Below are 16,262 nucleotides of genomic sequence, written 5' to 3' on the forward strand. Positions count from 1 at the left end.
CTGAAATCAATGTATTTGTACTTTTTAAAAAAATGTATGGTATTTTCATTTCTTGTTAAGAAAATAATATGCAGCATAGGAACAATAGGGAAGAAAAGGCATGGCATACTGGTTTGAGATGTCTAATTGTTGATAATTTCTACCTTTCTGGCTAAACAATTTACAAATGTCATTAACTGGCATATTGAAGTGCATCATTTTGAGGATGCAAATCTGTTTTGATTCTGCTATGAATGGACCCATCTTGGGAGAAGGGACTAGATCAGTGGTTCCCAACCTTTTTTTGGCCATTCCCCACCTAAGCATCTCTAAACTCCTGACCCCTCCCGCCCGTGACATATAATTCTTATTATTTAAAAAGTGAACTCCTGTTCACATGGAGGAAGCCTGAAGGACCATTAACTGTTAATAACTCATTTTTGAATTGCCCCCCCCCTTAAAAATGAAATTGCCCTCTTGTGTGGTGTGTGCCCCATGTTGGAAACCACAGGACTAGATGAAGCAATGCTACTGGTGAAACTTGTTCAGAAATTTTTTGGGGAATGCTTTCAGAAATCTTAATTATTTACTGCTAATGCATTTTGAACTTTACAATTAAACCAGTGCAGCTGGATTGGCTAATCTGCAGCACCCATTTAACGTTGATATTGCCTGAAATTCAAGGAGACAGAAAGCTTCCTTTATCATTGCGATTAAATCAGAGAGGCTGATTCATCATTGCAAAGTGCATCTGAGCAGATTCAGTCTGTCTATATTTCGTCATTCAGTTGTAGATAAATAGATCTGACTGATTTACTTACAAAGTTTTTGCATTTCTTGCAAAACAGTAACCCCTGAAACACTTCAGGAATAAAGGATGCAGTTTTTGTATCAGCTTCCCCCACCCCAGTACTCTTTGGTACTGTTTGAAGAACCCCTTGTTGCCTAGATTTGGGAGATTCCACAAAGCCTGAAAATATGGGTGGCAGGAATGAAGGACTCTGGAAGGGTGAGCCTCACATACCAAATAATTAACTCTCAACTTGCCTCAAACAGTTCTTCACCATTTGCGATCAGTATCCCATCTTTAGCAACCACCAAACCCCACTTTCTGGCCATCCTAGGGGACAGTTTCCTTCAGCCTCCTCAGGAACTTACTACAATTTCTCACAGATTATGGTATTGATATGTTTTGCCCAGTGTGTCAAATAGCATGGGTTTGTGGGGTGGGTAATTGGGAAACAGGGTGGGAAAAGGGTTTTTGAAAAAACCACACACCTCAGCATGAGGGTTCCAACTGGAGCTCCCTCCTCCCTGGTGGTGCAGTGGGAGATCTGGTTGTCAATCATGTGCTGTATTGGAAAAGCAAACAAAATAGCTAAGCTGTTTTGGGGCTTTAAAAAGGTAAAGGTACCCCTGCCCGTACGGGCCAGTCTTGCCAGACTCTAGGGTTGTGCGCTCATCTCACTCTATAGGCCGGGAGCCAGCGCTGTCCGCAGACACTTCCGGGTCACGTGGCCAGCGTGACAAGCTGCACCTGGCGAGCCAGCGCAGCACACAGAACACCGTTTACCTTCCCGCTGGTAAGTGGTCCCTATTTATCTACTTGCACCCGAAGGTGCTTTCGAGCTGCTAGGTTGGCAGGCGCTGGGACCGAGCGACGGGAGCTCACCCCGCCGCGGGGATTCGAACCGCCAACCTTTCGATCGGCAAGTCCTAGGCGCTGAGGCTTTAACCCACAGCGCCACCCGCGCCCCGTTTTGGGGCTTTAGGGCACACCATATGCAACTGGCTGAATTCTGACTCTTCCCTGGCTTGATCTGCAGGATGGGCCTGTCTGTATTCAGCTGGTTTTGTATAGAATTCCAGCGCTGCTTTCCTGTAGAGAAGTCGGGGAGGCAGAGCCCTCTGCTTTACACTGTTTCTACTTCCTTTTCCTTGGCTTTGGGGCAGAAAATACTATTTTCAAAAGCACTGTATCTTCATTTCTTCTTCTGTTTGTTTGCTACTTCCTCAGATATGCCAACCTCACTCCTGTACATGCCTTCATTTTTTATTTACTGAGCTTCTGCTAGTTGGAGTTAGGTAACAGTGGATGGGAAGAAAAGAGGGAAAGGGAGGCATGAAGCTTAGCAAAGCAACAGGAAATTGGAGGAGGGGAAAGTGTGGTCAATGGGCTGAGGCAGCCCTAAGCTCAGGGTAATTTTTGTTTCCCCTTGAGCTTTAGGGTCGGGCTTTGTCTAAACTTATTTCTCCTCTCCTGGCTGTCAGAAAATATACACATCTCATTTGCTGTTCTCCTTCCTCCGCCCTGGCAGGAGAGAAATCTATGGCTGTCTCAAAAGGAGTTGGGGGAAGTCTTTGGGAGTTGTTTCTCCCAATAGGTCTAATCTCTCTCTCTCTCCCCCCCCTCCCTTCCTCCTCGTCCTGCGCGCGCACACACATGCTCTGGACAGTGAGAAAGGGCTATACACAATTGATGTTCATCCTGAGTGGCTCAGGAACGCATGGCAGGATTTCACTAACTAAGCAATGCAGCAGAAACTTCAAGATAAGGGTAACCATTCCCAAGGAAACAGCTTGGCCCAAACTGTCTCCATCAAGGAAGGTAATGAGGCATGTCTGCGTGTGTGGTCAGGAGAATGGGAGAGCAGATATGTTTCTGAAGCCTCACACCCCATCTCTGGCCTTACTAAGGTCCAGAAATCTCTGTCTACCCCTATCTCTCTCTCTCTCTCTCTCTCTCTCTCTCTCTCTCTCTCTCTCTCTCTCTCACACACACACACACACACACACACTCTTACACTTGCAGTTTTGGATGCACCCCATATGGGAAGGCTCCAGGGTGAGTGAGTGTGCAAGCAAAGCAGAGTCTTGAGCCTGGCTCAAATGTGGCGTTGTTGTTGCCACGCCACTCAAAATTGCTTTGGGCTTGGCTGGCTGGTCATTACAAAGTGTAAGAAATTAGTCTTCCCTTTCTCTTCCTCCTCAGCCACTCACTCAGCACCCCAAGACTTGGGACCTCTGCTTTTGTTTCCCTTCTCCCAACCTCCAGCTCTCTTCACAGTAACAGCACGTTACCCCCTGCCACCACCCACCACCTCAATTCAAGACACTTGTTGACATTTCCCCCCCATCCCCCAATCTTTGGGTCTGCTTCAGCCTTTCACATCCCTCATTTCTCTGGCTCAGCTCTGCCTCCCTCCTGTTTTCAGGAACATTCTTGCTATTTTGAAGGTGCCCTGGCCCTTACACCTCTTCCTCCCCACTGCAGATCACACCCACAAATCCACCCACACCCACAATCTGATTGGATTGCAAGTTCTCATTCAAATGCTTAACAGAAATAATTGAGATTGATTTTGAAACTTCCCAAGGCTAGGTTTGTTCATCCCTAGCTCAGAGGAAAGTGTGATGCCATTGCCTCATTACCTCATTTGTTGGAGTTCTGTGGTGCTCGTCTCTGGGGTTCTTTTTAGCTTATTGCTCAGTGCTTTTGAAACCCTCATTACTCACTGCACTGTTGTCTTCATTTGATAGCAATAAAGATCTGATGTTTTCTGAGTGGTAGTTTTAACTGAGAAGACACTTAACCTCTTTCAAAAGATAATGTGTCTCATTACCTAGCAAATGCGGTATGTAAACAGCCATTTATCTTAATTGGTGGTAATGCACAAACCAGGAAGGTTAAGTATAATGTTGCAAGCACCCTGTGATGTTTCGAGGCTGCAGCAACTGTGCTGCGCAGATAACTGCCGCCAACATCATGCCACTGCAGTGCTACAATAAATGGCCTTGTCATAATGGATGCTGTCGCATGTACTCTGCTCACTGTGGCTTTGAGGCTTCCTGTCTCCAGCTTAAGATGCTTCCAGGTGTCTCTGCAATGAAAAATTGTGACAGTCATGATGTAGCCCATTATTAAACATAGCCCAAATGCGGTCAAACAATTATTTTAAAATAACAGTAATGACACTTTCCTGCTTCAATTTCCTTTCCTTTCCTGCATAACCAAAATGTCTACTTCAGCAGCTTGTGGTTAGCTGCATCATTGCACTGGGTTCTTCATACAACTTCTTACATTCCTTAAATGCAGCCTGGATATGTTCTACTGAATGGGCAGCTTGTGATCCATAGACTAGTATATTGGCTTAAGCAATGTGGTTTCTAGGCCATAGATCAGAGGTTTTCAACCTTTTTGAGTCCATGGCTCCCTTGACCAACTGCATTCTTTCTGCGGCACCCCTGTGGGGCTCAGGAGCCCAGTTATGTCACCCCTTGCCTGAAGAGCTGGCAGACTCTCACCCTTTTTCAAACACCCTCCCCCTTGTGGAGTGTTCCCTCAGCCTTCTCTCCTCTCCCCTCACCTTGGGAGTCCTCTCAGCAGCCACAGCTGCCAAGCCTGGTCTCTCCCCTGCCCCAAAGAGAGAGGCCTCTTCACACTGCCCCACAGGGGCCTGGGAAGCACCCCCTGGCCAGCTCCAAAGGCACCATTCACCTGGGGAACTTATTGCCAGGGCTGCTACACTAAACAGTTGTGCAAGCCTTTGGGAGGCAGACTCAGAAGAGGGCATCAGAGGAGAGAGGAGAGGAAAGAGGGACCGAGGCCAGCATTGCCTGCGGCACCCCGACTATCATTCAAGGCACCCCAGGGTGCTGCAGCACACTGGTTGAAAACCACTATCCTAGTTCAAGGTTCCATGTTTGGTCCTGTGGAACAGAAAGTACATTGAGGTAGAAATGGAGGCTTTATTCCTTTCATTTGAGCAAATTTTCCCAACAAAATGCTTGAGCAATCACTGTGTCTTGCCATTTTTTGTATACCTACACCTTCCCACTGCTGCTTTTCTAACAAGGTTAAAGGAAGTTCACCAGATTCTCCTCCTCTACTGGGACCTACATCCCATATTGCTTCTCTCTTTACTTTCTGAAGATCTGTGTAAGGAAACGTCTGATGGTGCAATTTCTGTAACTTGCAAGGAGACCTGTGTCTTTTGGGAGGTTTGCTAGATGGATGTGCCAGAGATGCAACATGCATGTATAACAGAGATGTCTGTCTTTGGCCATTTTCTGGGCATTCCTTTACAATTGTTTGGTGGGTATGAGCACACAAAATAAGGTGAAAAGTGATCCTGGATGAATTTAATCTAGGCAGGAAGATCTCTCTGTGTGTATGTTTCTGCTGTTTCCAAATGGACTTGGATTTTATTTAGAAAGAATGGCACCTGAATCAATGTCATGCAGTTGAACAATAGGGCCTATAATAATTGCATAAATGGAACAGGACAAATTTCAAGAGGAAGAGCCCAAAACAGTATGATTAGTAAGGAGTCAAAGAGTTGGGAGAGACCTCACATTTCAGTCTATGGATCCACTGATTTTTGAATCTGTTGAAACACCATGTGACCTTTTCTGGAACTTCATGTGGGGCAGGGGCTCTCCCTGACTTTGGGCTTCGCTCAAGAATCTACGAGACATTGCGTTGTTTACCTGACTTCTAGGTTTAGCACAACAGGAATGAGTACCCCTTCAGCATAATGAAATGTATGAAAAAGAGTGGTTTGCAGGACAGTGCACAATAGGGACTTGAACTCTAGGTTTCTGTTTGTGTCTCTGAGGTCAGTAATCTCATACAGTTGATTGTGGTGTTTAAACTTGGATTATGTCTTTTTGTTAATCTTCCAGCTCTGAAAAGATCCTTTGAGGTTGAAGAAGCAGACCAGCCTCCAAATTCTTCCACTCCACAAAGACGGACACCCAACCCTCTTGCGAGGTCCACAGTGTCCAGCTCCACACAGAAATTCCAGGATCTTGGCACCAAGAATTCAGAGACCCCTTCCAGGCATGTGGAGTCTGCACAAAGATCTCCTAAATCTTCTCTGAGGAGAGTTGAGCTCTCTGGACCAAAACATCCTGAGCCAGTGTCCAGAAGAACAGAAATCTCCATTGATATCTCATCTAAGCAAGTGGAGAATTCCACCCCAGGAGCTTCAAGATTTGGCCTCAAGAGAGCAGATGTGCTGGGGCACAAGCCCCCTGAGACCACTCCCAGGAGGACTGAGATCAATATAGGCAAGCCTCAGGACCAAGCTCTTCGCAGAATGGAAGTCCCCTCAAAGATCCCCGAGCCAACACAGCGCAGAATGGAAGCTGCTAGCCCACCTGTGCCTGATGTTGCCACCAAACGTGTGGAAATCCAGGTAGCAAAATCTTCAGAGGTTCCAGTACCACCAGTTAGGCAGAATGAAAACGTGGAGCTTTTCCCAACCAATCAGCACCTGCCACCAGAACCAAAACTACAGCCAGCAGTGACTGAAATTCCACCCAAATGCCAAGAAGGTAAGCAGAAAATGAGCTTCTTTTTTTACATTGTGCAGTTCTTTGTGTACAAATACATTTGTGTTTTCCTAATAGCTCTTCCGCCATTCATGTGGGTTATTTTGGAGGTACAAAATCTGTGCTTTAGCTCATGGCTGCTTTCACATAGCTGTTAAGGGGGGCAGATTTTGGGGGTGGATTTGACATCTATTTTGAGTGGTATTCAAGTTCACTGTAGACTTTTGAAGATGCATGTATATCTTTTTACATGCTTCCAGATCTCTCTGTTGGCGCATTTGCTGTATATTTGTGATTTCTGTATGTTACAACATTGGCTCACTAGGCACATGGGAATCATCTGACCTTAGGGCAGTTTTACTTCAGTGAGAGTATGACATACATTAGATGCTCCCATTTTGGGAATGGAGAGTTCTGTGATATGTACTTTCCAGTGTAATGGATGCCTTGCAAGCTTTTTTTGTGCACAACCATACTAGGGCAAGTATACCCAGTTTTGTGGCCTGTCAGCCTCTTAACTAAGTATCGGTAGTTCCAGCCAGGTAGCAAAAGCAGGTGGTTTGTTGAGTCCCACGCTTTGTGGCTCAAGCATTCATACTAGCACATGGCCTATAGATTTTTGAAATATTAAGTGGTACATAAATGCAAATAAATAAATGGTGCTAGAGATAATTTTAGTGCTGGTTGTACTTAAGTGTCATGTCTTTCCAAAATGTCCTTGTTCAGGTGGTTCTCATGTCTCTTTACTTGCTGGGATGGTAGTGAAAAGGAATCCTTCAAACAACATTAATATGCACTTCCATAGTGTTGCTTCACTTGGACATGGGCACCTTTAGTGTTCCGTATGATAAAGCCATCCCCTGTCTGAAGGGACACTGACATAGGGACATGGGCTTCTATACTAGTAGCTGCTTCAAGATGTGGGTGAGGGAGTCAGTGGGGTTATTCTCACGCCTTGGATACATTCTTCAGTCTCCTTAAGAGAGAAGGTAGAAAGAGGGTGGGTAGGTAGATGATAAAATGATGTTACTTTTATTCCCAAGTACAGTGGTACCTCAGGTTACATATGCTTCAGGTTACAGCCGCTTCAGGTTACAGTCTCTGCTAACCCAGAAATATTACCTCAGGTTAAGAACTTTGCTTCAGGATGACAAGAGAAATCATGCTCCAGCGGTGCGGCAGCAGCGGGAGACCCCATTAGCTAAAGTGGTACCTCAGGTTAAGAACAGTTTCAGGTTAAGAACAGACCTCTGGAATGAATTAAGTTCTTAACCTGAGGTACCACTGTACTGTAGATTGAACAATGCCTATTGCTTTTTCTCAAATCTTGGCGTTCTGATGTACCTTGAGTGAGACAGTACAGCCCTGACCTTTCTACCACCTTGCCTTACCCTAGCTTCATTTAGCATTTCCATAGCACTGCTCACTTAACTGTGACTGCTACTGCCAGAGAAACCTGGACAATGTTCCATCCTGGCTTTGTAGACCCTGTAGCATTGCCTGCTTTCTGTGTGGGCTCCTAGCTCTGTAACAGAAGCTGTTCCCTGAGCTGCTCCTCTGTCTCTCCCTTCAGGATTAGTGTGCATGCCTTTAGTATTAGAAACTGAGATATGAAAGCTAGGAGCTAAGTGGCACCTTAAACCTAGGTTATGGGCGCAACATTGGAATGTCTAGACATGCTTTTTTATAACAAGAATACAAAGCTGAAAATGAATGAACTGCAGTTAAAATCTGATGTTCATTTTTCACATGGTCTAGTCCTCATCTGAAGACTGCATAAAACAAAGCCATGCTTCCCCTGCCCACCCCCTAATATTCTTATGAGGGTCTCTGGAGAAGAGTGGTCTTCAGAGAGTGGCTGGAAGTAGGGAGGCAGAAAAAGGTCCTTCTTTCCTCCCACTGTGCAGAGCTCATAAACTGCTTGCACTAATGAAAATTCCCTGTTGCAAAACACTCCTAGAACAAATGGGAGTTTCGAACTGCATGCCTACTGGGGCTTCCCTTCTGCTTCTTGTATTTGAGGGTGTGGTTCAGACATACAGGTCATAGAGTGGATCTATATCACATGTGAGAAGTGACCAGCTGCAGGAATTGGGTGGGATTCAAGGCTCTGTAGACCAACGTTGGGCAACTCCTCTAACATCTTAGACTAGCGGCAATGTATTGCAAAATGCAACTGCTGCCTATCTCCATCTCCTCCCCACATCTCCCTGATGATACTAAGTAAAATAAGGTGCATGACTATTCATCACTGCTGCCACACCCTCCAACTGGTAATGGGATGGGGAAACCCTGAGCCTGATCACCTTGTATCATATGAATAAGCCACACATTGTGTGCCTCTTTTAACCAAACATTCCCAGGGAGCTGAGATGCTCTACACTTCATCAGTTATGCTTTCCTTGTAATGGTAGAGTTTGGGCCTAAGTGACCAAGTACACTTTGCTCAGTGCTGGTCTCTAACACTAATCAGAACACAGACATTCCTTGTCAGGCTGAAAGCTGAAGTAAAGAGGAACAAGGTAGTCCTTATATCAGCAGAGCTGGAGATAAATGTTAGGTGGTACAAATTTGGGTAATAATTACTTAGTGGCTGGACGGCACATAGCCCTCCAGAATTAATTTCCCATTGTATCTGCATATCTTCCCCTGTCCTCCAAGCTGCTATAAACTACATGTCAGAGCTTTATAACTTATCAAGGATGAGGACATTGCTGGGGCTACATTTGCCTGGGTCTATGTTCTGAACTTCCAAAGAAATGGACTTTGACATTGTGTTTTTTAAAAAATATATATATATCGAGCACTGGGAACACCTCACTAAGAAAAGCATTCAGCCAGCAAGGTTGTGATGTGCATAGCATTCTGTTCTACATGATGCTTTGGTATGCATAATCATCTTACTGTGGCAAACAAATCTAGTGAAAAATAGCCTCTTTATTTAGCAAAATCCAGAATCCTTTCCCCACTGAGAGTAATAATTTTGCCATGGACTAAAGCTTCTCTTCATTCACTTCCATGTTTTACATTACAATGGTACCTTGGTTCTCAAACTTAATCCGTTCCGGAAGTCCATTCCAAAACCAAAGCATTCCAAAACCAAGGTGTGCTTTCCCATAGAAAGTAATGCAGTATGGATTAATCCGTTTCAGACTTTCAAAAACAACACCTAAAACAGCAATTTAACATGAATTTTACTATCTAACGAGACCACTGATCCATAAAAATGAAAGCAATAATCAATGTACTGTACTATAAAATAAATAAGACACTATTGTAGATGATAAAAATTAAAATTATTATTTTTTCTTACCTGCACTGATGATAGTCATTGTTTGGATGGGGGGGGGCTTTTATCCATTTCCGCAGTCACACAATCAATCAATCAGTAGCTGAACTGGGTTCCACACAGTCACAAAAACAAATTAATCAGAAAAGCCTCAAAAACAAAACCACAAAATAAATAGCAAAAACAAAAGTGCCAACTTAATCAGTTCTGGAAGTCCATTTGACTTCCGAAATGTTCAAAAACCAAGGTACAGCTTCTGATTGGTGCAGGTGCCCCGGAAACAATAACCGACAGCCGCATTGGATGTTCAGCTTCCAAAAAACATTCAAAAAAATGGAACAATTACTTCCAGGTTTTCGGAGTTTGAGAACCAAAGTGTTTGAGAACCAAGGCGTTTGAGAACAAAGGTCCCACTGTAGTTATATCTTGTTTTCAATTAATCTGGTTATACATTAAATCTCCTGTTCCATTCCCTCCTTGATGGTACCAAGTTTTGTTTATTTGTTTCAAAGAGTCCATTCCACGATCATGGATTCCTCCTTTCCCATTCTTGCTGTAGGTATCATTCTCTTGCCCAATCCATGAGTGCACAGGAGTTAATAATTAGAGAGGAGTGCCTTCCTACCCCATGTTTGCTGATTAGATAAACAGCTTCCTCCTCCCTTTCTTTGTTGCTTTTCAGAGCATCTTAAGCCCTGACATGATACCTTACAAGGAAGGTTGGGGGCGTTTGCAACTTCCTTTTGGTGTGCAGTAGAAGTCGCCCTTTCTCTTAGTTCTTATCTTATTCCTTCCTTCCTCCCTTTACAAGCTTAGGGTGTGATGCTTGGCATCATCTGAGTTTTCTGTTTCTTATTGCCATAGCTTCTTGGTAACCATTCACAACATAGCTGAAGTTTTGCAGAGTGCTAAGGACCTTCTCAGCATCTTAAAAAGCAGAGACATCACCTTGCCAACAAAGGTCCGTATAGTTAAAGCTATGGTTTTTCCAGTAGTGATGTATGGAAGTGAGAGCTGGACCATAAAGAAGGCTGATCGCCGAAGAATGGATGCTTTTGAATTATGGTGCTGGAGGAGACTCTTGAGAGTCCCATGGACTGCAAGAAGATCAAACCTCTCCATTCTGAAGGAAATCAGCCCTGAGTGCTCACTGGAAGGACAGACCCTGAAGCTGAGACTCCAATACTTTGGCCAGGAGAAGACTCCCTGGAAAAGACCCTGATGTTGGGAAAGATGGAGGGCACAAGGAGAAGGGGATGACAGAGGACGAGATGGCTGGACAGTGTTCTCGAAGCTACCAGCAAGAGTCTGACCAAACTGCGGGAGGTAGTGGAGGACAGAGGTGCCTGGCGTGCTCTGGTCCATGGGGTCACGAAGAGTCGGATACGACTAAACAACTAAACAACAACAACAAAGGACCTTCTAATTCTAGCACAGAAAGAAGCATTGGTTTGATCTGTTTTGAACAAAATTTGGTGATATGAATAGCCATTAACCCCACTATCTGCCACTGAAATTTGGAGGTGGGTGTTACTGTTAAATCTTAAGACCACTGTGTGATCACCACCACCCAAATCTCCAAACCAACCCTTCACTGCCAAAGCGTAATATGGAAGAACTGTGCTCCATTGTGTGTGACTGAGAAGGCATCTGTTTTCTTTAGACCTGAGCTGTGTGGGAAGTCAAAACAAGGCTTCATCCAAGTTCACTTTTCCATCCTGATCTCTGGGGGATGATTTGAAGAACAGGCTTAGGGAAGGCCAGCCTTAGCAAAAAAAAAAAAAAAAAATCTTACAAAAGTTGTCATTGAACCAATTTCCGTAAGTGCTGTTTCTTCTTCTGTCCTGTCATATTGAGTGCAAGGAAATTCTGAAGAGATTTCTGGATGTAAATTGCAGTAGAGCTTTGGAAATGGCACTGTGCCTCCTGTGACTTCACTGGAGTGCTGGCCAGCTAAATGAATCACTTATTAAAGGTTTCCGCATCAATACCAAGATGGAGTCAAGGGAACCAAAAGCTGGTAATGTGTGGAACTGAGCAAGATCCAGCCTCTTTATCCCTTCCCTTAAATCCTTAGGAAGAGAAGAAGAACCTTGGTGGAGAAATGAAACACAACTGCCTCCTGTACAGCCACAATTGACATCAGAATTAGATCTGGGGCTGATCCAAAATGGATGGGGATTATGTCAGCATCAGAAAGGCTCTTCACTCAGTTTTCATGCAGTATTTACTATGGTTTTAAGTGTGTATGACAGTTTAGCTTCTCCTCACTCCTGATTGTGTCCTGTGGGGAAGGAAACAAGCCAGATTCTTAATAGTCATGTGTGGACCTAAGCAAGTTTGTTTGTTTCTCTCAAACAAAACATGAGTAGTAAGCCAAGAACAAACCTTTGCCTCTGTTCATGGTTTGTTAGGAAGAAACAAAGCATGAGCCCAGGCTCACACCTCATGAGTAGCTTGTTTTCTCCGTGACACAGCCAGCAACAAGGTGGGTGAGGAGCAAAGAACTTGAGTATGTTAAACCAAGGTTTCATCCTTGACCATTGGTCCTGCTAGCTAGGGATGATGGGAGTTGTAGTCCAAAAACAGCTGGAAACCCAAGTTTGGGAAATCTTGTGTTAAACCATAGTTTATTTTTAAATGTGGTTTAATGTTGCAGGTGAACCAGGCCTGTCAGTAAACTGTAGGAGTTCAATGCAAAAAAGAAAAGAAAAAAGTTTTAAGACCGCAGTCTTCTAGACCCATTTACATGGAAGTAAACATCATGGAACTCAGTGGGACTTTATTCTGAGTAGACTTATGTAAGATTGCTATGCTCATGATTCCTGATATTGAGTAGGATTGCACATCTTATCTGTATAGGGAGTGTTCCCCTCTAATGGGTTTCATTTGCTTCTAGTGACATTAGGACCACTGGTGGAGGAAGAGGAGTGCAGGCGGAGCACACTGCCCCCGGCAGCGCTATCCCGGTGGGGTGCCATTGTGGCTGCCCACCCCCACACTGGGCACCATGCCCCACAGGTGACGCGCCACAGCCCCAGGACGTGCGCCACACCCCTGCGGGTGGTCGCCACGCCCCAGGATGCGTGCCAGCCACACCCCCGCCTGTTCTCTGCCCCCCAGTGCCGGACCATGAAGCCACTGGTCCCATTGATGCATGACTGTATAGCAGTGTGAAGTCATCACATTGACTGTGTTCTCCTTGTTTAGCTGAGATGACTCATAATGAAAAGAAACATTGGGGGGAAAGTGCTCTATAACAGTGGAAGAGTGAGAGAAATCTAACTGTGTACTGTTGAAAACTGCAACAAAAAAAGGGGGACAGGATTAATAGTCTCTCTAAAAGAGTCTTCCCACCCCTTGCCCCCCAAATCACTACTCTTGAGGCATAAGGTGAATCAGGAGAACATCTGACATGCCTCTCCACAAATGAACAAACTCTGTGGAGACAAAACTACATTAATCTAACTCTGAGGCATTGTGACCCATCCTGCCAAATTTAATGTAACATGAGTTATCACCAGAATGAAGATAAGCATCGTGGAAGACTGAGCTCTTCACTGGAGTCTAGAGGTGGAGCCCAAGTCATGGAGTCCAGGAACAGCTGCCTGGAAGAGGGGGTGACTTTGATTTAAAAGAGGCTCCGGTATCCCAGGACAGCTGCTTGAGAGTAAGGCTTGAACAATGAGGGCAGCTGTCTGGTGGGAGATTTAAAGCATGAGACAGCCACGTTCAGGGAGATCAATACAAAAGGGGCTTTCAGTCCTAAAGAGGCCCTGTGTCCAGTGCAAGAGCTATAAACCGAAGGCAAGTGACATGAAAGGTTCCCCCTTGCACACCCCTTTAGCTGCTCTTCTCTGTCCAGATTTATGTCCCAAGAGCAAAGGTAGCAAGGCTGTTTCTCTAAGAGTCTAAAGCTATCTCAGCTCCAGTGGCCTCCCTCCCTCTCCCTTTGCTCTTATTTAAGCTTTGTTGTTTACACTTCTTCCTCCGTTATGGAGCACCTTTTTGGACTAAAGGGCCTGATGGGATCTGGCAACCCTAATTTTATGGATAAAGGTATGCAGAGTGACTTAGGGGCTTGCTATCACGTGCTGTAATCAAACAACTTGTTCCCAAAGTTGCTTCAAACAGGACCCAGAGCTAACAACCACAGCCTGGGGAGATCTACAGTTTGGCTCCAAAACATGCTTTTTCCTGCACTTCTACTTATTGTTTTGCAGGCAGCCTCATTATCTGTCTTCAGATTGTTTTCCAGCTTCAGATGGCAATGGAGGAAATTCTTACGGATTTTAATTGGATTCTAACTTTGCTTTACGTTGAGGTCTCAGGTTGCACAACAAAGGCACACAGAGATGAAGAAACCATGGAAAAGCTTACTTTGAAAATATAAAATCCAGTCGTTCATAAGCCACTGCTGCCAGTCTCCGACCCTGATCCGTACCTTTTATGGAAGAGAGCAGAAATAATGAAAAACATTGTAGCCCTTATGTGAGCAAAGCTGGATAATGATTTTCAACCACACAGCAGACATTCTGTGCCAGATAACTTTTTAGATCCAGATAACTTACTAACCTTTCTACACTCTTGTACAGTGCCTGTAACAAGTCTTCTATCCAAATTAGGTATATTTCATTTTTGTAGTCCGATAGTGACAGGCTCTTAAAAAAAATGCTGTTGGCAAAGGCTGCATAGTAATAATCGCTCCACTCACTTATGAAGACTAGCACAGTGGTTATGAATTGGTTCCCTTCCCCCTTTCTTTTCAAAAACAATTAGCTGCTCTTCATTTTAAGTTTCAGGGGGACTTAATATCCACAAATCAATACTGTAAACTTTGCTGGGTTCCATTTTTTTATTCCTCCAGAGTTGGGAGTGCCAGAAAAAATAAAATCGCTTCTATGGCACTGCTATTTGAGTCTTATTTAATATTTTTTTTAAAGTATCACCTGGCTTCCCACAAAATAGAGCCCAATGCTGAAAAAAATAAGTTGTTTTAAACTGTGTTTTAATTATTGTAGCCTGCCCCGAGTCCTTAGGGTGAAGGGTGAGTACAGTAATTGTATAATAATATAATAATCACATAATTGTATAATAATATGATTATGACCTTTGTATCAGAACAACAAAGCACCTACATACTGTTGTTTCATAAAACATACAAACTACCTATCTACCAGCTTGCTGTAGATACAGCAAGCATCTGAATCACTAAAGATGAAATTGGTTCCTCCCATGGGGCAATTGAGATGTTGGAAGATTGAGCTCAGTTGCCAGGAGCCTGCTGTTGATGGAACCCTAGAGCCTAGCTAGAGTAGAGATAAACACAACCACTGCTAACACGACCGTAACATCTTTACAAATGCAAAGCACTGATATTGCATCCTACTCACTAACTTTACACTGGAATTCTTTCAAGTGCAAGAGTGTCACAGAATGAGTCCTAATGCTCTCTATACCATGGGTGCATATTACAGGAGCTGTACAATAAGCAGGTGGATTCTTGTAGCAACAATTGTTGCCTTCTAGGCAAGTTTCCTTGGATTCCAACCTTCATTTCCACTCTCCACCTTGTCTCCACCACATAGTGATTTTGGGTGTCATTTTATTTGTTCTGAAGATATGTAGTGTCTCAGCTAGAACATTCATGAAGTATCCAGAGGAGGAAGTCAAGAACAACTAGCTGCCTGGCTCAAAATGGTGAGCAAGTCAGGCTTTCTCCATGGATAAAATGGGCCCCCGACTTCCGATTAACCGAGAGAGTGATGACAGTTTGGTGGCTGGACTTCTGGCAGCTTAAGTGAGGCCTAATAATAAAGAGCAGAGTACAGCTGCAGAGATGCTTACGGTCAGAAACTCCCTCCTTTCTGTCTTTCCAAAGAGTTCCTTTTGGAAACAAGCATCTGCCAGTATTAGTGCTGGGGATATTTCAAGCAGAACTGAAGTGGAATCAGCACCTGCGAATTCACAAACACTATTCACAAATGTGGGGGGGGGGAGTCTTGTGTGTCTTTAATGCCTCAAAGTTATCCCCTGGATTAATTTGGATTTCAGACAAGAGTCTGTTCCCATCCAGTGAAACAGAAAGGTGGAAGATTCATAACAGGCAAAAGGAAGGGCTTCTTCACCCAGAGGACCCAGAGAATTCACTTCCACAAGATAGTGGTGGCCATCAACTTGGATGGTACTTAGAGCAATCCATGGCTACTGCTAGTCATGATGGGTGTGCTGTGCCTTCAGTGTCAGAGGGAGTACCTCTCTGAATGCCAGTTGCTGGGGAGCAACAAGTTGGGAGAGCATCGTTGCATTCATGCCCTGCTTGTGGACTTCCCATAGGTATCTAGTTGGCTGCTGTGAGAATAAAATACTGGACTCGATGGGCCTCTGGTCTGATCCATTTCTTCCCTGATGGGTCTGTGTTTGGATGCCTCATATTTTCTAACTGTGAGATAGTACTGACCACTTTGAAGTTGCTTTATTCTTCAGGGTAGAACTACATGTTACAGAAAACACAGAGCTTGTGACTCTTAGCACTCCCTGTTTCAAAATATGACAATTGTATACTGTAATCAACCCTGTGACCCTTGAATGAAGAGTGGCTTATAAATGTAAAAAGAAGGAAAAAAAACCTGGAAGGCTCCTGAAACATAACATTCAT

The 16,262-nt window shown here is 44.3% G+C and overlaps 1 protein-coding gene across 6 annotated transcripts in view; it reads left to right on the top strand.

Moving 5' to 3' along the window:
* SEPTIN9 (septin 9) overlaps nucleotides 1-16,262 on the top strand; it is a 220,646-nt gene that overhangs the window by 115,534 nt on the left and 88,850 nt on the right. For all 6 annotated transcript variants that reach the window (XM_083597908.1, XM_083597911.1, XM_083597910.1 and 3 more), the window contains one exon: nucleotides 5,665-6,318. In XM_083597908.1, the coding sequence (XP_083454034.1) occupies nucleotides 5,665-6,318 (654 nt within the window). The remainder of the gene's footprint in view (nucleotides 1-5,664; nucleotides 6,319-16,262) is intronic.

The sequence above is a fragment of the Podarcis filfolensis genome, assembly GCF_964270895.1.
Source record: "Podarcis filfolensis genome assembly, chromosome: 2".
Classification (NCBI taxonomy): domain Eukaryota; kingdom Metazoa; phylum Chordata; class Lepidosauria; order Squamata; family Lacertidae; genus Podarcis; species Podarcis filfolensis.